At 41.8% G+C, this 27,713-nt stretch overlaps 1 protein-coding gene across 5 annotated transcripts in view; it reads right to left on the reverse strand.

Annotated features, from left to right (window-relative positions):
• Tenm4 (teneurin transmembrane protein 4) overlaps positions 1–27,713 on the reverse strand; it is a 375,231-nt gene that overhangs the window by 293,380 nt on the left and 54,138 nt on the right. For 2 of the 5 annotated variants that reach the window (XM_026387275.2, XM_026387276.2), the window contains exon 3: positions 7,994–8,011. The exons of the other annotated variants lie outside the window; for them this stretch is intronic. In XM_026387275.2, the coding sequence (XP_026243060.2) occupies positions 7,994–8,011 (18 nt within the window). The remainder of the gene's footprint in view (positions 1–7,993; positions 8,012–27,713) is intronic. 5 annotated transcript variants of the gene reach the window in all.

Consider the following 27,713-nt stretch of genomic DNA (forward strand, 5'->3'; position numbering starts at 1 on the left):
TGCAGGGATGCCAAGGCTGTTTCTTCAACTGTACTGGGGTTATAGTGATTTATAAATCATTATCAATAAAGCAGGGAAAGGTTGGTGTCCTCAGTTCCCTCCAAGGATAATCACTTCCCTTAATCAGTAAGAAGAAGCCCAGGTTCTTCTGTTGGGCAGAAGAACTTCATGCCAGGCATGAAGAACCAGTGGCAAGCATCCTATTCTTGCAGGACTTCTCATCTAACAAGGTAGAAATTGTTGGAGGCCTTGCCTCATTTCAGCCCCAAGCCTACTAAGGGCTGTGGTTTCTTTTGAAAACTATTGACTGAGAGCATTTCTATTCTTCAGGGACAATGCCAGAGTCTCAGGTCCTGCTCACCTGGATTCCTCTTTCCTGTCTGCTTCTAAGATTGCCAAGTGGATGATACCAAGTATAAACCAACTTCCTCCCTGAGGGTCCCCTGTAACCAGTCTGGGTACAACAGTGTTGCAAGTGGTCAAGTGGAAGTCTTGTCCTCCAGCCATCCTCATACCCCTCCCTGATGAGCTTGGACCTTGAGGCACACACATGTCCTGGGGACGGCTCTTCTTCTTGCCAACTTTCCACACAGTTGTAATGTTCCACAATCCAACCAGGCCTCATCTCATGCACTTCCCTAGGAGGGGCTCAGTTAAAGTGCAACAGATGGCTCTCCATTTCAGAAACGATGTCCTGATGCCCAGGGACATAGCCTAGACCCTACAGTGCCCATGGTGTTAAATCCCTGCTCTTCCTCTTTGGAAGTTCACTATCCCCCCAAGTTACTCTGATGAAGCCTTGGGGATCAGCCTACTTTAACAACAGACCTGAGGACTGTCCTTTGGCCTTCTGCATAGAGTCTCCATGGCTGCTCTTACAGTGACTGACCCATAATGTTCTGGTTCTGAGGAACTAGATCCCTGGGACCTCTTTTGGCCTCTGGCCTTTGTTGGACTATTCCTTTGACCTTCAGTACCCTTCCCAATATCAGTTCTTGAAGGCCTAGTTCAAATGCCACATCCTTGGGAAAAAAGAAAAGAACTCACACCTTTTGAGCACCCAGTGTATATGAAGACTTCAAAATCTCATCATTCATTTACATTTGTTTGTTAAATCACTCATTCATTTATTCAACAGGTATTTATTGAAAGCCACACATGTTAAGCCCTGTGTCAGGCATTGGTACCAAGCCAGTGACAAAACCGTCAGGAAACTTAGAGACATATGGGATACCCACTATGTGTCCAATGCTTTAAACACATTATTCATAATGAAACGGTTAGATTTTTTAAAATAAGTGTTTCAGGTGAGGAAAAGCTTTGCTAACACACAGGTCAGGTAATGGTGCCATCCACTGTGATTTGTTTTCCCATCCAATCCACAGCACAGAGCTGGTGACTACTGTGTACCAGGACCTGCCCGTGCCACTTAGGGGGTGTTTACCAACCCAAGATAAGTCAGAAGGCGTGGCAATCTCTACTGGGCCTATGGAGCTGGCCACTCCAGAGAACTTTCTGCTCAGACTGTTCTCTGGGTAACTTCCTGCCCTTTGAAGGTGGGGCTGGGACTGGGGGCAGCACTAGTGTGGCAGGAGCTCAGGACAGGAGTCAGGAACCCTGACTTTTGGTTTCAGCCTTTCACTAATTTTCTTACCAGGACTTGGTTTTCTCAGCTATAAAACAGGAAGCCTCAGGGAGCATCTCAAAGAAATGGGTGGTCATCCATCTGTCAAGGATCATAAGGAGGGGATTTTACAAGGGGGAGGAGGGGAGGGACTGGCCACAACAAAGCAGCAGGACCCTCCTGACTCTGGCTTTCTCTGTACTACTCTGGGCCTCAGGTTTCTCATTTGGAAATGAAGGGAGCAGGTTTTGGAATCAGGCATGTTTAAGTTCAAATCCAATCTCTGTCTCTTACTTTGTGATCTGTAGTAAGTCACTTAATCTCTCTGAGCCTTATTTTCCTCTAATGCAAAATGGGGATTTACAACATCTGCCTTGTTATATTGGTATAAGGCTTAGGATATCGCAAATGAAGCCTGGTACAGTATTTGGCACAGATTAAATACCCAGTAAAGGTTAATTCCCCTCCTCTGAGAGTCTAGGTACTTTTTCTTGGAAGGAAACATTTTGGTGACATAGTTTCTCACCTGAGATGTTAGTGGAATGAGGAGTGTGGACTGTGTTTACTTCTTAGGATTAAAGTTCTCATTGATGGACCAGACCTTGAATATCAACAACTCTCCTATTCCTTCCTATAACCTGCCCTCCCAGCCCTCCCAAATCCAAATGCCTGAATCTCATCTCCAATATGGTTGCTGCAGACATGACAAGAAATTCCCTTCTCTCTCCAGAGGCAGCCTATTCCCTCCTCCTTCAACTCTGACCACCATAAAAGTCTTTCTTCTATTATGCTGAAACACTATTGCTGCTCTTGTGACTACATGGTAGTTCTCCTCTATCCACAATTTTACTTTCTACAGCTTCAGTCACCCACAGTCAATCAGGGGTCTAAAAATACTAAATGAGAAATTCCAGAGATAAACATTTCATAAATTTTAAACTGCATGTGATTCTGAGTAGTTTGATGAAATCTCATGCCATCATGCCCAGGACATGAATCATCCCTTTGTCTAGTGCACCCACTCTGTTACACATCCCCCATTAATCACTTAGCAATCATCTTGATTAAGAGTTTCACTGTTACTAGATCACAATGCTTTTATGCAATTAACTCTTAGTTTACCTAATAATGGCCCAAAGAATAATTCAGATATGCCAAAGAGAATCATACTATTTCCTTTGAGTGAAAAGGTAAAAGTAATTTATTTTGAGAGTGAGAGACCACATTCATACAACTGTTATTGTATTGTTATAATTGTGCTACTTTATTATTAGTTATTGCTGTTAGTCTCTTACAAAAAAACAAATGACAAATTAACAAATTAAACTTTATTAAGTGTGTATAGAAAAAAAATATAGCATATATAGGATGTGGTATAATCCACAGGTTCAGGTGAACACTGGCAGGGGGTGGGCTTGGAATGTATCCCCCACAGTTGAGGAGGGACTACTGTAATCATAACAAGTGTAGCATAGTGATTAGGAATATAGACTCCAGAGCTGTGCTGTCTAATATGGCAGCCTTTTAAAAATTGAATTTTAATTAAAATTGAATAAAAGATAAAGTATCTCAGTTACAGTATGCACATTTCACATTTCAGGTATTCTTTTTTTGGGGGGTGGGGATAGCAGGGTTGGAACTCGGAGGCACTCAGACACTGAGCCACATCCCCAGCCCTATTTTGTATTTTAGAGACAGGGTCTCACTGAATTGCTTAGCACCTCACTTTTGCCGAGGTTTGCTTTGAACTTGTGATTCTCCTGCCTCAAACTCCTGAGCTGCTGTGTCCAGCACATTTCAGGTATTCAGTGGATCCATATTGGATGGTGTAGGTGGTGGAACTTTCTACCACAGCAGAGAGTTTGAATGGATAGTGCTGCTGTAGGGCCAGACTGTCAGGGATGGTGTCCTGACCTTGCCACTCACTGTGCTATCTCATTAAGTTACTTTTCCATGACCCTGTTTCCTCACCTATAAAATTGGGGTAATAATGGTATCTGCCACAGAAGGCTTTTTGTGAGAATTAAATTAATTACTACATGCAAAGTGCTTAGAACTATGCTGGATCTGTTAAGTGTTGGCCTACTAACAAAAACCATCACTGGTTTGGCATCTACTCTAAGCCATGGTCTGTGCTAGGCATTCGATATACATGTGCTATACATTGTTTTTTTTTTTTGTTGTTTGTTTGTTTATACTGGAATGAGAATTTTTTCAAGCTAAAAGATAAATCACTGGATCAAAGAACATGAATATTTAATATTTTTAAAAAGATAATGCTGAATATTTTCCAAAAGAGAATGTATAGATTTCTATATTCCAATAATGCATATTTCTCCATTACCTGAGCAACCCTAAGTAGCCCTAAACTTTTAAATCCTTGCTTATCTGATAGATGTGAAATATCTTAAAGCCTCTTTGATAGTCACTACTTTAACTATTAGGGAGTTTAAATATTTTTCTATGTTTACCAAATATTTATAATAACTCATCTGTGAATTGCTATACATATCTCTGTACAGTTTTTTCCTAACAACTTGGTTACCCATTTCTTTCTATTTATTGGTCTGTGGGTATTCTGTTAAGGAAATTAATAAACTTTATATAATATAACATTTTTCTAATTTCCTTGGACATCATTTATATGTTATATGTGTGTATATGTGTGTATATATATACATATTTTTTAATCATGCAAAAAATGCTTAACTTGGATTTCTCAATCTTTCTTTATAGCTTCTGATTCAGTGAAGGTCAGCCTGCTTCCTGAATTGCTTCCTGTCATCAGGTCTGCTCAGGCTCCCTCAGGATCTGAAGGCCAACAAAGAAGCACATGCAGACAAAATAGGAACAGAACCCCATGTCCTTGTGTGCATTCTGGAGATATTCTGAATCCAAAAGAGCCTTTTCTCTTCCTTCCCTTCTCTTCCTTCCTTCCCTCCTGAGTGCAGTAGGAGGAGCACAATCCCTTCAGAAAAACTGATTTTCAGTGGCTCTAGTGGGGGCAGTTTCTTTTTACTCCAGGAATGGAGACCCAGGGATGTTGGAACAGATAAAAGTGCTAAAAATTTGCAGTTTTTCAGGAGATTCTAATTTGGATATTTGTTTGAGGAATGGATTGAGATTTTTAAAGACTCTGTAAGACTCAAAGAAACATCTCCAACATTAAAGACTTTTAATTTTTCAGAAGGAAAATTGATACTAATCAAATACATATCTCAGACACTCAACTAAGAGATTTTATATCCTTTTTTTCTATTTTTTTAATTATACATGGGCACAATGTCTTTATTTTGTTTATTTATTTTTATGTGGTGCTGAGGATTGAACCCAGGGTCTCACACGTGTGAGGTGAGCACTCTACTGCTGAGCCACAACCCCAGCCCGAGATTTTATATCTTATTCTCATAAATTTCACCCCTCTGTGATTACAAGTAGGGTCTCATTTTCTCATGAGAAGACTGTGGTTTGGAAAGATTACTAGTGAACCTGTCACACTGCAAGTAGATGAAAGGTCGTGGCCCCAAGTCTTTGACTCCTGGCACCATGGTTAAGGGCTCTGGAGCCAAATGGGCCAATCTGGCTTAAGCAGTCACTTAACTTCTCTAAGGTAGGTTTGTTAAACTGTCAAGTGAAGATAATTATATTTTCTCATATAGATTCTGTGAAGGTTAAATAGGAAAAAGAATATAGAATACATAGTTTCATGCCTGATCCACAGAAACAGATTAATCACTTTTAGAAATAATGATAATAACAGCAGCAGCAGTAGCAACTATTTTATTGTTTCCTGTTTCCTCCCCATTATATTATTTCCATGTCAATCACATTGTTTTCCAGCTGGGTATGTTCATATTCCTATTCTACTCTGTGGTGATGGTGATATAATAACAGTGATGTTCATGGCAGTTTTGTTCATAACATTCTGGAAACAATCCAAATATCTATCAACAGGTGAACTGATAAATAAACTGTAGTACATTCATACCACGTGAAGCTCCAAAGCAATGAAAAAAAAAAAACCTTTGATAAATGCAGTACCATGGATGAATCTCACAGACTTTCAGCTTCATTCATTGCAAGTGAAAGAAGCCAGATACAAGAGCACATACCATATGATTCTGTTTCTATAAAATTCAATAGCAGGCAAACTAAGGAATATTTATAGAAGCAGAGCAGTGGCTGCCTCAGGGCAGTGGGTACACTAGGGAACCTTACCAGTTTGTTGGAAATCTTTTATATGTTGATCTAGATTATAGCTACAGGGATGGGTGGACTTACTGTAATATATCACTGAGGTGTACCCTTAAGTGTGCTTTATTCACTTTATTCACATGTTGTTCTTCTTAAAAGTTCTCAAGGGAGGGCAAGTAAAATGCAAATCTAAATATGATTAGCGTGAAGGCTCTCTAAATAATAAAAATAGTAGTTACTATAACAGACTACTTTCTATATTGAAGGCGCTGTGTGAAGCACTATATATTCTACTTCAGGACAACTCTTGAAAGTAGGTATTATCACTTCTTTTTCATAGATGAAGAAACTGATGGTAAGACAACTTATGTTCTTTGCCACAGGCAACTCAACCATACAGGACCAGGACTCAGAGCCAGGTCTGTGTCTCTTCAAGGCCTATGCTATTAACTCCTAGCAATCCAAGGGACCTCCTTATAAGGTGTGGTAGCCTCCAAGATGCCTCTGATGATCCTCAATGTCTGGTAATCATGGCCTTGTATAATTCCCTCCCATGAATGGAGGTGACTTGTGATACCAATAGGATCACATAACCATAAGATATTATGATGCCAATAGCTTATTGTAGAAATATAGAGTGTGACTTACTTCCAAATCTAGGTCATAAAGATGTTGTTGTTTTCTCCTTGCATTTGCTCAGATCACTTGCTCTGGGAAACTGATTGCCATGTGTGAGCACCCTTAAGGAGCTATGAAGAGGTACATGCGGTGAGAAGCTGAGGACCCTGCCAACAGCCAGCAACAGTTTGCCAGCTGTGTGAGTGAGCCATCTTGCAAGTGGTGGATCCTACAGCCCCTGGTGAAGTCTTTGGATGACTGCAGCCCTGGATGAAAACTAAGCCAGATCAGCCAGTTAAGTTGCTTATGAATTCCTGATCTTCACAAATTATGTGAAATAATAAATACCACTCTAAGTAGCTAACTTGAGGGTAATATGTTATATGACATTTGAAAACTAATACAAAAGAGGAGACATTTGAATTAAGTGGTGAACAACTCTCAATGATGAACTTAGACCTCAAAGAATCACAAAGCAATAGCCTCACTTGAGGGTTAAGACTCAGGAGGCTTTGTTTCAATGTCCAGCCTGGCTTTTGAGAATCTTCCTGATTCCCTTTGAACTCTCATTTTTGTGCTAAGTCCACACAGTAAAGGTCCACGACTCTGCCATTGCATACTTTAGCTGTATCCTCTCAACCTTAATCCCACAGGCCTGAATAATGTCACATCTCAGAGAAGAAATAAGAATTTACTACTTGTTATTTATAAATTAGCCCTCTTGAAGACCCAGAGTATAATAGTTCAGCTGTGTTTGATACCAGCTGTCTTCATTAGAATATTAATCATCAGTGTCAAGATTGGCCTGATTCTATTAACATTAACCAGAGGTTACCTTTTGGTCAGGATTTAGCATTTAAAGCCTGTGGAAGCATCATAGGGAACAGGAAAGCACCTAGTAATGTTTTCACTTATCCCTTCTGTCTCTAGGCAGATGTTTTAACCATGTTTGAGTATATCCAGAGTAAGAGACTCACGTAATAGCCTCTGGTAGCAACTTCTGCTTTCTGCTTCTTGTTTAATCCTAATAATCAAATAAATGTCTTTCCACCTCACACAAATTTCTACAGCTTTCATTTCATCCCCCTTTCTTTTGCTTCATCCTCCAAGAATATGAGGAATACGTGTTAAGAACTCTCTTTAGAGACACTCTTCATTTATGCACAGAGAGTAATAAAATCTCAGTGGAGTCTTCTCATCTTCAGGTTAAACAGCTCCAGTTCCCCTGAACTATCCTCATCTGGGTTTTCGGCTCCTTTGTCCCATGGTAGGACCTTTCCCTGAGCCTTCCCTCTCTTCCAAGCTGTGGCAGTTAATGAACGTGGCAATGGCCTATTCCAGAGTATACAAATGAAAGTTTCACATTTCTACCTCCTTTATTAGATCAGAGGAATGTTTTTAGAACTTATTTTTAAAGTTTAAGATTCACAGATATGTTAAAGTTAAGAATCATTTTGTCCACTCTCCCCCGCCTCCAATTTTATAGACAAGGAAACTATGGCCCAAAGAGGACTACTCAAGTTCACCCAGAGAGGGATTGGCCAGGCTGTCTAGAACCTGGGCATTCTGACTGTGCTTATGTGTCTGTGATCTCTCCTGTTCAGCTTGGGCTTAGTTTGGTTTGTCTCCTGACCTGTGCTGCATGTCTATCCTCTATTATCACTGAGAGCAATAGGGCTGTAGGATCTCTAAGACAGCAATCTCCATGGCAAGACCGTGTGTGATAGTGGAGACACGGAAACAGCCAGGTTCCTATATTCTATGGAATATTTCAAAACTGAAAAAAAGGGATAAGGAGTATCTAAATATGCTCCTAGCGTGTGATCTACAAGATATGTTGTTCACTGGGGAAAACAAAAACAAACCCTTGAAGAATAACAAATCAAGGGGCTGGGGATGTGGCTCAAGCGGTAGTGCGCTCCCCTGGCATAGGTGCGGCCCAAGTTCGATCCTCAGCACCACATACAAACAAAGATGTTGTGTCTGCCGAAAACTAAAATGTAAATAAAATATTAAAAAAAAGAATAACAAATCAAGTAGAAGATTCCACTGGTGTTTGAAAGGGGTCTATACATGACTCTGTGTAGAAATTTCTAGAAAGATTCATATAAAACTGCTAATGACAGAATGGGGTTGATGCTAAAGACCTTTACATTTCATTTTATACCCTTTAGCACTGTTTGAATTTTTAAACATGTGACCTTATTACTTTTTATGAGAAAAAATAGTATAAATATTTAACAGGTTAATGCTGGGGACTCTCATTTTTTTACTTGTCACACTTCTCCATTGTTTGATATTTTTGACTACCATATACTACTTGTAGAATTAGAAAAAAGATATTAAAAAATAAATATTAATAATGTTCTGCATTCCATGGCAATGCTTTTAGTTCACGGAACAGAGAGAAGATTTACCACACAGGTGAGAACAGGTTATCACATGGTGAGAATTTCTCAGATGGGTTACGAGGTGCCTGTGTGTGAGTATGTGCCTGTTGCATGTGGCTGGAGCTGTAGAGAAGTTGTTTTTGGTTGACACAGTGACTAAGAAGGCTGCTACTGGCTGAATCTAGGAATGCTAAAAATGTCCTGCCCCAATGTCAATGGAGCCCTGTTAAGAAATACCTGTAGAGCACTTGCCTAAATACCCGCAGACTATTTAAATGTAGAGTTTTAAAACATCCCTATCCTCTTATTTGAACTTCACATTTCTTTTGAGATTACAAAAAAAGGGATTCATTTTTGTTCCCTGTTATTAGAACATCTGGGAGGGAGGTTACCCAAAGATTTTTTTTTTTTTTTTTTTTAGAGAGAGGAGAGGGGGAGAGAGAGAGAGAGGGAGAGAGAGAGAGAGAGAGAGAGAGAGAGAGAGAGAGAGAGAGAGAGAGAGAGAGAGGAGAGAATTTATTTATTTATTTATTTTAGTTTTCGGCAGACACAACATCTTTGTTGGTATGTGGTGCTGAGGATCGAATCCGGGCCGCACGCATGCCAGGCAAGCGCACTACCGCTTGAGCCACATCCCCAGCCCCCCCAAAGATTTTTGAAAGGGAGAATTCTGCAAAAAAGAGAGGTAGATGGTGGCCAGATTGTACCAAGCAGCCAAGAGGCAAAAGCATTTGCTGAATACTTGTTTGTATAAGTGCTGTGCCAACCTCCTCATATCTTCCCACAATTTGCAGAGTGGTATTATCCCTATTTTATGGGTGAACAAACTAAAGCCCTGAGATTAGACCCAGCAGCCCTGGGGCACTTGGCCAGTAAATGGCACCATGAAAGCCCTGGTTTGGCTTTGCGAGCCCTTGCTCCTTGCACATCCTCTTGTGGCTTCCCTGATGGCCATGCAGGGAGACCAGGTAGCACCTGGAAGCAATTTCTCCTCTGTTTTCCCCACAGGACCCATACTACTTTGGTAGGGAATTCACGGTGGGAAATTAACCTCTGTCTGCAAGGGCCAATTACCCAGTCTAGAATGAAAAGAGCAATGTGGGCCTGGACCAGGGGAAAACACTGGCTTCCCCTCCCTCCCTCTCTCTGCCACAACCTGTGGAGGCGGCTGGGAAAGGCAAGGGAAACCCGTTCTATTTTGAGAAAATAGTTGTGTTTGATTATCCAATAATACCAAGCTATAAAGCTAGGACAACTATGGATTTCCCCTAAATTTGAAGAATTTCGAGCCATTAACTTCTCACTCTTAAGGTAGATCTATTCAAAAGGAATTTAATTCCCCGTGCCACAGGGTGAACAGGAGGCAGAGTTATGGCTGACTTGTCTTAAGAATAGGAACTCAGACCCGCAAAATCCTGCTGGAGACAGATGTTGGGAGAATGAGCACTCTGACAAAGTGATCTTTAGTGTCTGCCAAAAAGCTCATGCGTTAGGCAATGCAGGAATGTTCAGAAGTGAAGTGATTAGTATAGGAGAGCTGTAACCTCATCAGTAGATTAATTCATTGATGGATTAATAATTTTTGAATGGATGACTGCAGAATAACTATAAGCAGGTAGGGTTTGGCTGGAAAAAGTAGGTTACTGGGTGTATGGCCTAGACTATATCCGTCCATGGCCCCTTTTCTCTCTCTCTCTCTCTCTCTCTCTCTCTCTCTCTCTCTCTCTCTCTCTCTCTCTCTCTCCCCCTCCTTCCTGGCTGCCAGGAGCTAAGAATATTTCCACCATGATGTTCTGCCTCATCTCACACCCAGAGCAATCGAGTTGGCCAATCATGGACTGAACCTATGAAACCATGTGCCCCAAATAACTTTTCTTTCACTTACGCAGGCACAATGAATCTGTTCTTACATCAGTATCTTATATTTGGCCAATGTGCATACCCTTAAAACATCTTAGGTTCAATGAATGTTATATTAATGAATGACCTACATGAATGAATAAGGATAAGAATAATACACATTAATTATCAAATTTTGAACATCTAAGCAAAGGACTAATTTCCTCCTCTCTCTCTTTCTCTCTCTCTCTCTCCTTTTTCTAGGTTCACTGAGGTTTTCTTCATTTTTTTCAGCCTCCCCCTTACTTTCAACTCCAGTTTTAGTGACCTGTTCCAGAAAGCCCACCCTGACCACTCCAGGCTGGTTCAGGGCCTCCAACGCCCTTCTCTCTTGTTCTGATCTCATTTTCCACAGGGCTCTTTCTCTGATCTGACTGTGAGTTTCTCTAGGACAGAAAACATGTCACTCATCTCTGGATCCCTATGGCTTAGAACAGGGTGGGCGCCCAGGACAGCTCTGCTTTCTGGGATCAAGTGTTGTGTGAATGAATTTTTCCTGTCAAAGTAATGCTTGGTGTAGATCATGAGTAAGAACTGGAATTCACCAGGTAGATAAGAGAAGGGGCATGATGGACAGAAGGAATAACATGAACAAACTCATAGAGGCATGGAAGTGTATGCTTGAGGAATGATGGTCAGCAGGGGGCAGAGAAATGTGGTTAAAAAGCACAGCTTTTGAAATCAATCCTGGGAGGACAGCCTGGCAACAGCACTCACTATCCATGTGACCTGAAGCAATTAACTTCACTGTTTGCCCTTTAGTTTTCACAGAATAAGATATTCATTAGGTATGTATTAATGGCTTACCAAGGTGGCAGGCATTCAGGGAATACTCAATAAATTGTGGTTTTAAATATTATTATTCTGAAAGGGGATTCTTATTTGAAATTGTAGGATGGCCTGAGTCCTACTGCTTCTTAGAGATTGTTTGCTTAGATGCCAAGGATTTGATAACTGACCTGTGTTATTCTTATCCTTATTCATTCATGTACTACATTCATTAATGTAATTCATTCATTCATCAACTATTACTGATAAGATGTTGCAACATGCTGTGACAATCTCAAAGCAAGAGGGGTTGCCAGCATTAAAACACTCAAAATCTCAAAGGGGAGATGAGACATAGAAACAAAGCTCTGGTCTGGACAAGAGTCACAGGGGAGCTAAAGATGAGGTACCCAGAGAGCCTGGCAGAGAAGAGAGTGTTACAGAAGGAAAATCAGTTTATAGAAAAGGGGCAATTTGTGTCATTCTCTCTTTGCTTTTAAGATTTTTCTTCTAATAATTTTTCCCCATGATTTTATTATAATTGTGTGTGTGTGTGTGTGTGTGTGTGTGTGTGTGTGTGTGTGTTTATTCCTGAGATTTGTTGAGCTTCCTGGATCTGTGGGTTTCGTTTACATTAACTTTGGGAAATTTTCAGCTATTATTTAATTCAGGACTTTGATGTCCTCATTTCTCTCAGATCTCCTTGTAGGACTCTAATTACTTGTTAGATTACTTCATATTGTCCCCACAGGCCACTGAAGATTTCTTTATTTTTTCCAGTCCTTTTTTTTTTTCTCTCTCTCTGCTTCAATTTGGACAGTTTTATTGCCCTGTATGCAAGTTCATGAAGCTTTTGTTACACAGGATATAATCTGCTGTTAAACCCATCAGTGAAAATTTCATTTCAGATATTAAGCTTTTAAACTCGAACTTCCCCCTGGTTCCATTTCTCTAGGGAGGTCTTCCATTTACTCATTATGTTCATAGTTCTAACCCTTTGAACGCATATATAGAAGCCAGCCCTCGTTTGCTAATTCTATCATTTCTGTGATTTGTTTCGATTGACTAATTTTTTTTTTTTTTTTTTTTTTAGTTTTGGGTCCCACATCTTCTTCTGCATGCATGGTAAGTTTTGGCTATACACTGTGCATTACAGATGCTAGGATGTCTGAAGTCTGAGTTTTGTTGTCCTTCTTGAGAAAGTGCTGAGTTTTTGCTTAGGTAGGAAGTTAATTTACTTGCAGATTACTTGGTCCTTTCAAGGGTCATTTTAAGCTTCATTAGAATCAGCCTAAAGTAGCCTTCACTCTGGCTAATGCCCTATTCTGGAAAGATGGCCTTTCTGCAGCTTCTACTACAAGCCCGGGGTGTTCAAAAAGGTCTTCCTATTTGGGATGGTTGAAATTAAATCATCTCTCTGCTTTGTGAGATCCTGCACACAGCTGCTTGGTCAAGGTTTTGTGCCTTGGCAGTTGTTCTTTCCATAGTGGATTTTCTTGACCAGCCACATGGAGTCTTTCCCTGCACATGTGAAACTTAGAATTGATCAAAGACTTCAGAGGATCTCTATTCAGATTTCTAAAGTTTCTCTCTTGTATCCTATCCTACAGATTCCAGACCTGTTAGTGGCCCTAGCCTCGTAGCATGGCTGTGTTCTCTTGGAATTCTCCTTTCCTGCAGTTTCAACAACCTCCCCTAAGCTGAAAGCTGGGACAGCCATGTGACTTGTGCTGTTTTCTTTCTCTTGGAAATCATACCATTGTGCTGTCTTTTGTCCAATGACAGAAAATAGTTATTTCACATATTGTATAAAATTTCACAATCATTTTTGGTATAGGATGGTCAGTGGCAGTTACTCCAAGATGGCTAGCAGTGAAAAATGTGGAAAAAAGGAGAACTGGAAAAATTGTTTGAAAAATAGGTAGGACCTAGGCATAAGGTAATGAGAGAGAGGCTCATTTCAGCAAGAGCAGATATGTACTGAGTTCCTGCATGCACTGGGGATTTTGTGGTGAATAACACAAATAAATTGACTTCCCCTAGTGGAGTTTACAGTTTGTTTTGATCTGTGTTCATTTCAACCATTCTCTGGGTGCCAACACACTAAGATACAGTGCTGGGGCAGGAATTTGGTGTTACAAAGAAGAACAAGACTCAAATCCCGTCTTCTGGGAATTGACATATTTTAGGTGAAAGAATTACTTTCAAAACAAAGTGGTGAGTGAGGTGAGACGGTTGTGCCTGAGGTGCTATGGGAGAAGAGTAGGGGGCTTGTGGGTATAGCTTCCTCTACAATATATGTGCTGTGTTTCCAAAGATGAGCAAGAGTTAACTGGGACTGAAAGGGATTCAGAGAGATGTTCTAGAAAATGGTAACAAGATAAGCAAAGGCACCAAGATATAAGGCACCCACAGGAAACTAAGCATTGCAGTGTGGCAGTATGAGAGGAGACAGGAGAAGCAGATCTGATCTTGAGGGGTCTTGTATGCCTTGTTAAGAGGTTAGACTTTATTCTGAGGGGCAATGGGGGAGCCACGGAAAGCTTTTAAGCAGGGGAGCAGAGCAATATCCTGAAAACTCCTGTCCTTGACATCTCCCAGCTGGCAGGAAAAGGATGGAATACTCAAAGGAGATTTATGGGATTGGGGAGGGCTTTAGAAACGAATTCTTTTCTACCAGAATTCGAAGGACCTTTTCATAAGAGCCATTTGGCTTTTTAAAAACATAGTATAAGACACTTACAAACCAATTCTGTGAGGTAGAAATACCATCATCAGAGACACAGAAAAGCAGTATACACAGTGAGGAAAGATGTGTTTCTTCAGGAAAGTGATGGGTGGGGAAGAATCATAAAATTATAGAGTTACAATAGCCCTTGAAAATTATTTGGTTCTGTACTCAACTTAATATATTACATTGGAGGTAACTGAGACCCAGAGAGATGAGACACAGAGTGAGGGGGGCAGAAGAGCCTGTGTTCTGGAGGTAGGATGACTGCAATTTGAATTCTGGTCTGGCCACTTACTCACTGTGGCCTTGGGCAGATCAGTTCAACTCTCTGAGTTTTAGTTTCCTCATCTATCGATTGAAAGATTAAAAAAAAAAAAAAAGAATCCCACCTTGCTGAATGGAAGTAAGATACAGAAGAGATCAATGGGGTGGTCCCCTCTGAGCCTAAATGGAGTTTGCTTTTGGAGGGTGCTAAGAGCCACAGCCAAGTAATATGATGCATGGCACTTTTGGTTGTAAGGTGACGCCAGCTAGCCATTGAGATGATATGATTATGTTAAGATTTGCATTCATATGGATATTGGACTCCTGCTGTTCACCTGGGGGGGGGGGACTCCTGGAGAGTTCCCATTGGTTGGGGAAGTACAGTAGGAGGGAATTCCGGGGGAGGAATTTGTTCTGGGATTCCGGGAGAACGCCTGGGTGGATCGGCTTCTTCCGGGGTATTGGCGGCATTTTCAAAAATAAAGTTTGTTCCTGCTTGAGTGGCTCGTGATTTTGTGCCCAGCCAGACTGCGGCAGGAGGGTTATCAATGTCTCAGCTCTCATTTGTTCAATTTATTTACATGCAGTGAAGAGAGCACATAAGAATTGTATCCTTAAGAGCAGCCTCAGAGAACTGGAGGGATCAAAGTAGATTCAAGATGGCTACAAATGGTCACCAATCTCATATGGATGTGGGGCTTATTTTCTCTCCCACTGAATCTTGGCTGACCCCCTGTGACTACTTCAACTAATGAAATGTAGTTAGATGTGGTGCTGGGATAGTTCTTGGCCTAACTGTTAAGAGAACTAGTAACTTCTGCATCCTCCCTATTGGAGCGTTCAACTCTTGAGATCTGGTTATGAACAGAGGAGTCCAACCTAGCTAAGTGGAAAGACCATATGGAGGTGCCAGCCTTCCAGCTGACCCTGTCAAAGTGCCAGATTCATGTGTGGAGCCATCTTGGGTGCTCTTTTCCCAGTCATCATATGACTGCACCCTGAGTAGGACTTGTAGAGCTGTCTGGCTGACCCACAGAATTCTGAAAAAAATTATACCTGGTTGTTATTTTAAGCCATTGAATTTTGGGGTAGGTTGTCACACAGTGAGGGGTTGTTACCCAGAAGTAACAATTTAGTTTGCTCCCCTGCTTGGGCCTGGGGTAAGTGGGGGGACTGGATCCTAGCAGAGCTGCTATACCCAAGTACCAGGATTTAGACAGTGGGGGTATGTGTCTCTCTTCCTCTTTCTCTAGCTAACAGAGCATTTATGGAACAGTGTGAACAATGTAGCAATTTGGAAATTTCAGCTTTGGAATTGTTAGGTCTAGTTCCTTGTTGAAATAATGGTTGTCTTGTGGAAGCTCCAGCTGGAAATACAGAAGAAGACTATTTACGAGGAGTGTGATGTGAAGGTACAGAGCAGACTTCTTGAATACATGTGAGGCTCCTGGAGGCTTCCAGGGAAGCCCTGAGTGATAGGTTCTGTGGATGCTTTTGGTGCCAGGGGAATATGATAAGTCTGGATTATTATCCAATGTGACCAAAGGCTGATGAGGCCTGGGGAAATCTGTATTTTGCATGTCAAGTTCCTAACGTAGTGTTTGATACACAGGAAGTGTCCAACACGTGATAGATTTTATTATTAAGGAAGTGGCCCTAATGTCTAGAGTAGTCTAACACTTTTTCTCCGTGAGACTCTGCCCACTGCCAAAGACTCTGGGCTTATTCATAAGCAACAGCAGTCACCTCAAGAATACAGAGTTTACAATACTCTCGAGGGATGCAGGGAAATCTGATCAACCTCCTGAGTTCACATATGTAAGTCCTTGTTTTGGCTCGGAAAGTAATACTCTGATCTGGGGGGCTATGAATGTCTGAATCTTCAAACAAATGTCACTTTTCTTTGCTGGACTGTTTAACAGAGGGAGCTGAAAAAAAAAGATGGTTACAGCTTTAAAACTGGCCAAAACGCGTGCCACAGTTATAATTCAGGGTTTGCCCATGGACAACACAGAGTCCTTCTGCATCATGGCTGTATGAGAGAGGGAGTTCCACTCTTGTCTTAATGGTGAGAAGAGGAAAGTCTCTGAGCTTCAGCACCCACAGCTGGAGTTTGTCCTTTGTTTCTCTCTCCCTGAAGTTTGGCTTTTGATGAGTATGAAGACCAGTGAAACTCTACAGGACTCAAGGCAGCAAAAGAAGACTCAGCTCCGGGCTGGTTTCTGTTATAGGCTGAATCTGTGTCCTCCCAAATTTATATGTTGAAGCACTAACCTCCAACATGATAGGGGTTTGTAGGAAGTAATTATGTTTAGATGAGGTTATAAGGGTCATATGTTATAGTGGTATTAGTGCACTCATAAGGGAAGAAAGGGAGAAAGGTCTTCTCTCTTTCCTCAGTTACCTGCACTGAGAAAGGCCATGTCGACACACATTGAGAAGGCAGCTGTGGACTGGCCAGGAATCAGGCCCCCACTAAGAACCAAACCTGAAGGTACCTTGATCTTGGACCGCCCAGCCTCCAGAAATGTGAGATATCAATGTATATTGTTTTTAGCTACCCATCTGTGGTATTTTGTTATAGCATCTGAAACTAAGATAGTTTTCTTGCTTAATGCTCAGTGGAGCCACACCCAGACTGTGTGGTATAGTAGAAATGACGCTGAAAGACAGAAAACTGACCTGGAATTCCAGCTCAGTCAGCCTTCAGTTGAATAATGCTGAGCATGTCACTTTTTTCTTTATATTTGAAATGAAGCTAACAACACTTGCCCTATCTCTTCTAATCAATGAGACCTTGAAAATGAAAGTATAGTAGGGATTTCTGGGTATGGCTAAATGAGAAAGTGAACAAGTCATCTCCCCTCAAAGAAAGAACAAAACTGACAAAAATAACCATCTCAATGCTTTGGAAACTTGATAAAAGGTCTACAATAATCTCAGAAATGTTTATACTTGAAAAACTGCTAAACTTCAGGGAAAAACTTTGGGGTCTCAGTGGTGTTGTGACCTCGAGGTTATCACCTCATCCATTCTTCCAGTGTGGTCAGCACAGAGGTTCAGCTGGGGTGAGGCTGCCATGAGGACTGGCAACTTGAATGCTGTGGTGTAAGGGAGTGATAGCTGATGCCCATAGCCAATGGCATTGTTAGTGGAAGTAAGGATCCTTGGCAACAGGCAAGTGGGGGCAGGTCAACACCTCTACTAGCATAAGGTCATGGTGGACTAAGCATATTCTTGACTGAGACATGAATGAATCACGGAGACCAGACAGCAATGAGCAAACCATTTACTCCTGGCCAACACTGATGATGCACACATGCAAAAGAATGCCATGGGCCAGGAGTGTGGTGCATTCCTGTTATCCCAGTGATTTAGAAAGCCGAGGTAGGAGGATTGCAGATTTGAGGCCAGCCTCAGCAATTTAGCGAGGACTTAAGCAATAAAAAATAAAATGGGCTGGGGATGGAGGTGTCTGAAGAAAACCTCTATCCAATCACTGGTTGACCACTAAGCTATGCAGTCAGAAGCTCAAGTTGGATGTGGTCATGCACACCTGTAATCCCAGAGACTCCAGAGGCTCAGGCAGACAGAAGCTTAAAAGCAAGAATGATAAAACTAAAGAAAGCAACCAATAACAACAAAAAGTGAGCAGAGATAACAATAGTCACAGTGTGGGAGAGAAAGATTTAACAGCCAAAACAGTTCTAAACAAAGACAAAAATCAAGGAAACAGAGCAGTAATGACAATCTTTATGAAGGAAAGCCAGAATCCAGAGTCACTACAATATATAACTAAAATGTTCACTTTCAGCAACAGCAAATTTATAAAACACATCTGTAAAGAAACAAGAAGAAAAGCAATCAATAGAAACTGAATGTTAAAAGTACCAGGAAACATACAATGAAGGCTTTAGAAGAGGAAGGGAGGGTGAAGGGAAATATTTGAAGAAATAATGGCTATAACTTCTGCAAATTTGATGAACCACCTCAATGTACATATACATAGATAGATACATCATAATCAAACAGATAAAATTCAAAGACAAAGAGGAACTATTGAAAAGAATGAGAGAGGGGCTGAGGTTGTGGATCAGTGGTAGAGCGCTTGCCTAGCACGAGTGAAGCCCTGAGTGCGATCCTTAGAACCGCATAAATAGAAAAATAAAGGCATTGCATCCTTCTACAACTAAAAAAAAAAAAAAAAAAAAAAGAATGAGAGAAAAATGACTCATTACTCACAGGAAAACATAAATATAATTAATGACTGATTTTTCATCTTAAACAATGGAGTCCAGATCAGGGTTAAAAAAAAAAAAAAAGCTGTTGATCAAGAATTCCATATTCAGCAAGACTATCCTTAAAAAAATGAAGGCAATTTAAAGTCATTTCTAGATAATCAAAGACAGAGACAAATTGTCTCTAGGAGACCTACCTTACTTGTCTAAATCAAATCTCTTAAGCCAAGAGAAAATAATAGTGGGATATACTCAAATCCACAGGAAGAAATGGAAAGCATTAGAAATGGAAAGTGTATGGATTAATATAATTAAACCTATCAATATAAATTTTCTCATTTTTTCTCTTAATCTTTCAAAAACATCAGATTAATACAGCAGTATTTATAACAATGCATGACAAAAATAGAAAAGGGAAGAAGAAATGGAACCATCTTGGGGCAAAGTTTCTAAGTTTTAGTAGAATTGTCATTATTAATCTGAAGTAGACTGTGATAAATTAAGATGCATATTGTAATCCCTAAAGCAGCCATTTTAAAAAAGTCCTTAACATATAGTTAAAATTCTACAAAAGAATTAAAATGCAGCACTGAAAAATATTAAAGACAACAGAGTAGGAACAGAGAAAGGAGAAAAGAAGCATAGAATAAACAAATAGAAAGTGGCAAATGTAAATTCAGTCTTATTGGTAATGACATTAGCTATGAATGGTCCAAATTATCCAAAGGGATGAAATTATCTGACAAGAAAAAAAGATCCAATAATATGTTGTTTATAGGAGGCATACCTTAGGTTATAAGGCACTAATAGGCTGGAAGAATTAAAAAGATACACCATGCAAACAATAACCCGAAGAGAGCTAGAGTGGCTCTTATAAAGTGATAATTGTAGGACAAGAGATGTTCTAGAAAAAAAGAGGGGAATTTCATAATAATAAACGGTCAATATATCAAGAAAATATGACAGTTTTAAGTGCATAACAAATCTCATGAATCAAAAACTGTCAGAGTAGAGAGAAAAACAGACAATTAGAGATTCTAATACCTCAATCTCAATAGGAAAAACTAACCAGAAAATAGCAAGGATATAGAAGACTAGGATAACAATGTAAGCCTACCAGAGCTCATAGGCACTTAAGACCACTCTGAAGAACACACATTCTTTCCCAATGAACATGGAATATTCTCTAGGATAGACCCCATGTCAGACCATAAGACAAATATCAATAAATCTATAAGGACTGACATCATACAAAGTGTGTTTTTTCATTGCAACAGAATTGTTTTAGAGCCAGGCATGGTGGTTCATACCTGTAATCCCAGCAGCTTGGGAAGCTGAGGTAGGAGGATCTCGAATTAAAGGCTAGCCCTAGCAATGGTGAGGCACTAAACAACTCAGTGAGACCCTGTCTCTAAATAAAATACAAAATAGGGCTGAGGATGTGGCTCAGTGGCCGAGTGCCTCTGAATTCAATCCACAGTACCTGCCCCCACCCCCAAAGAAAAAGAATTGTATTAGAAATTACCAACAACAACCACCAAAAAAATACAGAACCTTCCCATTCCCCTCTGGGCATAGCAAAGCATAGCATAAAGCAGCTAGATGATGGTAGCTGTCACTCTCCTGGGAGTACTTACTCTTTGAGGCAGACAGACTGCCATCCTCATTATTCCTCTTTCCCCTTCCTAATCAGTACCATCCTACTACTCAACTAAAAGTTGCAATCCCAAGGAATGGGTGGCACCATACCTTTCAGAGAGGTTTAAGTTGGTTCATAGTCAGTGTCAGAAATTATAAAAACGAAACATTCATTTATATAACCTGAACATTTATTGGAAAGTTTTAATATATATAGATCCTAAGAAGGTGCTCTGAGCAACACTCTAAACTCTAATTCCTATTCAGACAAATGCAGGCAGGGTCATTTATTGATCCTACCTAGGTCAAGTATTACACAAAGCATTTTAATATACAATCCCTTTGAATTTCCCCCAAAACTCTACAAGGGAGGCATGAGAGAACTGAGGTTCAGCTATGTTAAGTTATCCAAGGGCAGGCTTGGGATACAAATCCACCAAACATAGCTATAGGGCACAGGCCTGGGACCTCCATGAAAGACAACTTTGATCTTTTGTTTCAGAGACTAGAGTTGTAGAGAATTCTGAATACTAAAGAAGCATGGTGAACAATAAATTTTTTTGAAGCTTTAAGACAAAGTCTTGTGATGGTTAATTTTTATTTGTCAAGTTATCCAGGCCACAGAACCAAATATTTGATTAAACATTATTCTGAATGTTTCTATAAATGTGTTTATGAATGAATTAACATTTAAACTAATAAAACTTTAAGTAAAGCAGATGACCTTCCATAATGGGGAAGTCCTCATCCAATCAGTTGAAGGCCCAACCAGAACAAAAGACTAAGCTTCCATAAGCTAAAGGGGTTTCTTCCAGCAGAAGGAGTTCAGTCTTGGGTGGTAACATCATCTCTTCTTGGACCACAAGCCTGCATCTACCCTGAAGAATACAGACTTGCCAATTTCTACAAAGGCATGAGCCAATTCTTTAAAATAAATCTCTTTCTATGCATTCAGACATCCTATTGGTACTGTTTCTCTGGAGAATCCTGGCTAATACAATGCTTCAGTGATTTTTAAATGATTTTACTTGACTAGTACCCTGAAACATTTGATGATAAAAATTTAATACAACGGGTAGGAAGGATGTGTGCAAGGGGAGTGGCAGGGGAAGAGAGTTTGTTATTCTCTTTACAGATGATAAATACAGAGTTGGGGGATGGACCAAGAAAGTGACCTCTCTAGGATGACAAAATTAACTGGGGACAAGAGGAAATGTCTAGAAGTCAGGCATCCTAGAGCCCAGCTAGTGTGGAAAGAAGCATGGGGCATTAGGGTCCAATGACTGAGGTGCTGCAAGCTATGTGCAAGCAGAGGGCTGTTAACCCAAATTCACCTACTGTTGGAGGTGAGGCTGAAACCTCCAAATCAAAAGGGAGTAAGGGAGTAAGGGAGCCCACCCCACCCCCAACCCCCCAGAGAGCAGAGGGGCACCTAGTAGCCCAGGCCTCCTCCACCGCCACCTAGGGGCAGACAGGAAAAGAGCACTCTCATTCCAAGTGAGTACAGCAGATAAGGCAGGATGCTCCCTTGCTGGCTCCTCCTCCAACACCCCCCCCCCCCCCCCCCCCCCCCCCGCACAATCCCTTTCCCACCTTGAAGGATTGCTATCTTCCAATTCCTCTCTCTTGCACTCACCCTGCCTGCAAGAACATGGCTTTTTATCGTGACTGTGCATCGAGGGCGCATTTTGTCCTGCTTTGTTGCTAGTTCTGCCCCAGATCCCCCTCCTGACTGGCTGTGTGGAGCTCTACCAGGCGTCACTTAGCAATGTGCTGTGCCACTGGGTTTAAAACAGCAGGGAACTCAGAGTTTTAGACCTGCAGCTCTTGGTTGGTGAATGGGATTTTTATGAGGCCCCGGCAATCAGTCTTGCATACAGGGTGCTAAAAATTTTTATGGCTGGCTAGGATTCGTTGGGATCGCCAAGCTGGAACGTGATGGAGTTCCCCATTAGAGAATGTCCCCAGGAAAGCGGGCTTGCATGGTTCCCTGGTACTCGGAGGTGTCAGAGAGCTGGTTTTATGGAAAGCAATTTCCTCAGTAAAGAAAAAATATGCTCCAGAGACAGAGCGATTTCGGCACAGGGGCTCTGCCGCCCCCGGTTTAACGGGCTTCCTTAGCAGGCGGTCCCTGGTGATTGTGGAGACAAATGGGTCCTATCTGTCCTGCTGCCAGCAAAAGTAGTTTTCTTCCTGCCTTCCTTTTAAAGAATATATATTTAAAACAATAAAAATTTTTGAAAAAATAAAATGAGCTGTAAGACATGATTCACCAACACCATTGTGAATATTTCATTATATATGCACACCTATTTTTGACATAGTTTGGACATAGCTGTGATAGGATTCTATAAGATTTGCTTAACATTTTATGATAAACATTTTGAGGTCATGAAAATCTCTTTGTAGATCTCATTTTAAGTAACTTTATAATATTCCATTAGGTTGATATACCATAAAGTGGTAGTATTATTTTCCATATTGTTGGATATGGAGCTGGTTTCTGATTTTCGTGTGTGTGATTATAAATAATGACATCATGAACATCTGGCAACATAAAGATCGCTCATATTTCCAAAGAGTTCCTTGGCACAGAATTCTAGAAGCAGAATTGCTGGGCCAACGGATGGACACATTTTCAAGTGTCCTGACTCATGTTGCCAACTTGCTTTTCTAAAAAGGTGATCGGTTGACTCTTCCATCTACCCTGCATGGGATGTCAATGTTACCATGGCCTTGCTCACACTGAGGGCTTTAGTTTTTAATAAATCTACTAATTTGATAACTACAGAATGCTGCTCACTGTGTTTTCATCTGTATGTTTGGATACTAGCAAGAGTGAACATCTTGCTCATTTGTGTATCATCTGCATTTCTGTGTCCTAGAGGATTGTTTGCCATATTTGTTATAGAAATATTTTTACTGATTTGTTAATTCTGGAAAACTTCTCAAGCACAAGCCAAACTGGACACACATGGGTTTCTAGTTACTATTGTTTAGCTGTGAGATGATCACACCAAGGGTGTCTCAGGCCCCAGTTTCTGGGGGTGGGGGGTTAATATTAAAGCTTTTGTTAGGTCTGTAGTGTACCCAGGCTGGATTCAGCTACAGGTCCCCAACCAAACATTGCATTGTTCTCATGAGCCTGATTCTATGCATCAAGATCTGGGGATACAGAGATGAGTTAAAGCCCCTCAATGAGTTGGCAGACTACTTAAAAATAAGTGCACCTGTGACTGGAACCCAAGGGGGTAATAAATGCCATTTGATATGTTCCCAACACCTGCAATTCAACTCTATAAAGCATTAGGGTTAGTCTTTGAACCCAGAAACCCTGACTCTTATGCCACCGGATAACACAGTGTTGGGGTTGAGGAGATCTTAGCAATCATTTAGTTGGATCCTCCTATTTTACAGATGAGGAAACTAAGGCTCAGGCTCAGAGAAGACAGCGACTTGACTAAGGTCTCAGGGCAAGTTAGTAACAGGGCTGGTCTGGATTCCAAGTGTCCTGCTTCCCAGTGTAGGCCTTTTTAAAAAATTTTTTTTTACTAGCACCCAATTTCTTTATATGCCAGCTTTCCTGTTCTTTCACCCCCCTTTCCTGATACCTTTTATGTATCGGGACAAAAAATTAAAATTCTGGCTCGTGCCCCAAAGGAACTCATGGTGGGTAGGGAGGAGACAGCAGAGGGTAGTATAAGTAATCAGAGGGGAATAGGTGTAAGTACTTTGGTCTCCTGGGGTTCAGGGGAGACTTGGGGAGGTCAAGGTAGAAGTCTCTATTTGGCTCTGGGGAGTGTCCCCACAGGGTGCCAGGTGACAGCCAAGAAAGGGAGGCTAGTGCCACTTTTATACCTGACCATAGTATTCTGTGAGAAAGAAACAGGCTTTAGAATCAGGATCCACCCCTTATGAGCTGCGGGTCCCTGGGAAAGTTATTTCACTCTCTGGGCCTTAGTTTTCTGATCACTAGAATAAACTGCTGCATTGTCTATGAGAAATAAACAAAGCACATAGCAGAATGTCTGATGCATAGTGTGCTTCCCTCTCCATCATATCCTTTTAAGCTCTACTGCAATATTCTCTTTTAAAAACCTTCCCTGTATCTGAAGCAGCTGGGCTCCCCAGGGATTCTGTCCCACCTCCTCCTTAGATGGAGCTCTCAGTACTTTCTCTGCCCATGCCTCCTTCCTGTGGCTACATACTCTGACTCCAGCTCTCCCTGGGTCCCTGAATTAGTCCTCAAACCCACAGGCTTAACTGTGTCCAAAAGTTACCTTCTTTCTGCTGTTGAAGATCTTACACAAGCATTTTCAAGGCCCAGGTCTTAGATTTGTTTTGGCCTTGATTCTATGTTGGTTTCAGTGGCCTGGTTGGGGGCTGTCTTAGCCACACCTGCCTTACTTCTATGAGACCCTTTCCCAAGACTGAACTCCCCTGGTGCCCTTGACCCATATGCTAAGATTCCCATATGTGGAATGAGAAGCCAGATCCTATACCTGTAACCCTCCTCCTCCCCAGGAAGCACTTGCTAGCTAGGACCCCCATTGGGGTCAGCACCCCCTTGCTTGACAGCCCCTGTTCAGCCTCAGGGAGTCAGTCTAAAGCCATCCTTTCCTCACTGCCTGACCATTGGAAGAAATTTATGGCCATGAAATGAATATAACTTAGAGGAATATTATCACAGAAGCCACTAGTATAGTCACCAGGCATGAAGCATAGCAGGCAATTTCTTCATGCGAGGGACCTTGTCCATCTCTTTTTTATTGCCTTTTCAAAAAAATCCCATGACTCTGTCATTCTGATTCAAGAGACTAAACTCTGATCATAGTTCCTCGCTTTTTCCTTTCTTTAGACGAAATTCCCTTCTCGTTAGGTGGACCCTCCAGTCTATTTCCTCCCTCTGTGCAGGCAGGAGCCAAGTGGGCTGCTACTCCTTGTGACAAACAGCAATCCTAGCCATCAGTCCTCAGAAGCAAAGGCTTATGGCTTATACACCCAGAGAAATGGGACTGGCACCTCTTCCTGGGGTACATGAAGTTGAAATCTGTCACTACGAGTTCCAGATCTTAGTGTTAGAAAGACTCAGGCGTATCACCTCTATCTCTAATTCCTGTGTGTACAGCCTTCCTCTGGTGGCCTTGTCTTTGCAAGTTGACTCTTTTCTTTGTGGTATGATGAGATTTTCCAAGTCAGGATCCTCAAGTAGAGAGAAGGGTGGGTACCAGACCATCCCATCTACCTTGAGGATCTCTTCTAGGCAAGTCCAAAAGAAGGGAGGATGGGTGCTAATGCTTACTGAACACCTACTATGTGCCTGGAAATCCTCCCTTCAATCCCTGTAATAACCCTGAGCTGAGGAGAATTATTACTCTTATTTCCAGAAGAGGAAAGTAAGTCAGAGTTTTTGTATTGTCTGACATGAAGTAGATGCTTAATAAATGCTTATCAACCTGAACTTAACTCTAAGCTCTTTAGAAGTGATAACATTTTCCGAAAATGTGACGAATGGTAACTCTTATTGTCAATGTGGTTTGCTATGCTGAATGAGGTAAAAGGGATGCAGGATGATGAGGACCGAATTGGCAGCATATTCACACAGGGGAGATGGCCAGCTGTGTGTGTGTGTGTGTGTGTGTGTGTGTGTGTGTGTATGTGTGTGTGTGTGTATGTGTGCACTCTCCAACCCAGAGTGCAGCACCATAGCTCAAAGTGGCTGCCCAGCCAAGGACCACATTTCCTAGCTTCCCTTGTAACTAAGTGGCCTTAAGGCTCTGGATTTCACTTAGGGAATTAAGGAGAACTCAGATGATGAATAAGCAGGTGTGCCTTCTTTGCTCCTTCCCCTTCCTCCTCCCCCCCCCTCTCTCTCTCTCTCATGCTTCTGAAGCTCTAGTGGATGAAAGAGCCACAGGACAGGAGTCTGGGTGTCTCGATCACCCCCAGCATAAAGAACTGCTGTCTGCCCCTCAGGAACACTGCCCTTGACTGATGCACAAACAAGAGATTGAGGTGAGCTCTGAAATGGCAGGATTGATTTCCTAAAGTAATTGGCATTATCCTAATATATTCAATATGATTTATCTTCTTGTGTCTCTTAGAAAGTAGACATTCAGGGGTCGGCAACCATTCATGGGGCACAAGAGGTCTCATGAAGTGCTCCCCATGTTTCTGCACCAGATTTTTCTCTTGGTCTTTTTTTACTCCCTATCAAAAGCTATAACATTTTACCCATTTCATTTATCTTTCTGTGAGGGTAGGGGTTTTGCTGTTCTCCACCCCCTTCTCTCTGCCCTGCATTCCTGGTGATGCTTCCTCAGGCTGCTCTTTCCCGATCATATCACACTCAGCCTTCAAGATACTCTCACGTTCACCTCCTCTGGGGAGCTCTCCATGACTCCTCCTCCCCAGGCAGCAATAATGACCCCGTGTCTCCTGACAGAGTATCAGACCTGTCTTGCTGTTGCATTTTGGGCTCTCCTTTCCCCCTCACCAACTCCCTCCATGAAGCCTGCTGGGCAGGCACCTGGCCCCATTGCCTTTCCACATGCTGGGTCCCTCAGACCCAGGGCAGACAAGTGGCCCAGGCATGGTGTGGGGAAGTGGCTGGAATCTAGTGTTTCCTCTGGAGTGCCACCTTGGAGGGGCTGGTGGAGCTTCTGAAAGGTTGGATAAGCAAGCTCCCAAAGTCACATCGTGCTATCTGCTGGGGGTGCCAGAGAACACAGCTGCTCCATGCAGGCATGCCTGCCCCTTCAGAATGCAGATGAGGAAACATGAGGTAGGCAGCTCCGCTGCTGAGCTCCCTCCAGTGGCTCCTTGCCTCTAGCCCAATCAAAACCAAGTCTGACAGCATCTCCCAAGGAAGGCCCTCCATGACCCGCTGGGCTGTGACTTGCCCTCTCTGGCCCTTCACCCCCACCCCTTGCTCACTCAGGGCACGCCTGACAGGACCCCTTGCTTTCCCTCAAACTCCCCAGGCACCTCCTGCCTCAGGACCTCTGTATGGTCCAATCTCCTTTAGCACAGTCTTCAGGCCATAGAAAAGCAGTGCACAAATATTCATTAAAAAGAAGTGAGCCAGCCTGGGTTCTATTTGCTCTATTACATGCCATTTCCTCTATAATGAAAAGCTTGCTTTTTGCCTCAGTGTTGAACTTAAAAGTTATCTGCAGGATGCCTGGACCTAAAGAACCTTGGGAACCTTGGCCCAGAGGCCTGGTTCTCTCCTCCTCCACACAGATCACCAGCAGTACAAGAGGAAGCCCCTATCTCTTTGCTGGTTCTGGCAAGGAGGAGGGAAGGCCACCGGAACTTGGGAATCCATTTATCTATTAATTTATTAT

This window comes from Urocitellus parryii, chromosome 4 (assembly GCF_045843805.1).
Source record: "Urocitellus parryii isolate mUroPar1 chromosome 4, mUroPar1.hap1, whole genome shotgun sequence".
Taxonomy (NCBI): Eukaryota; Metazoa; Chordata; class Mammalia; order Rodentia; family Sciuridae; genus Urocitellus; species Urocitellus parryii.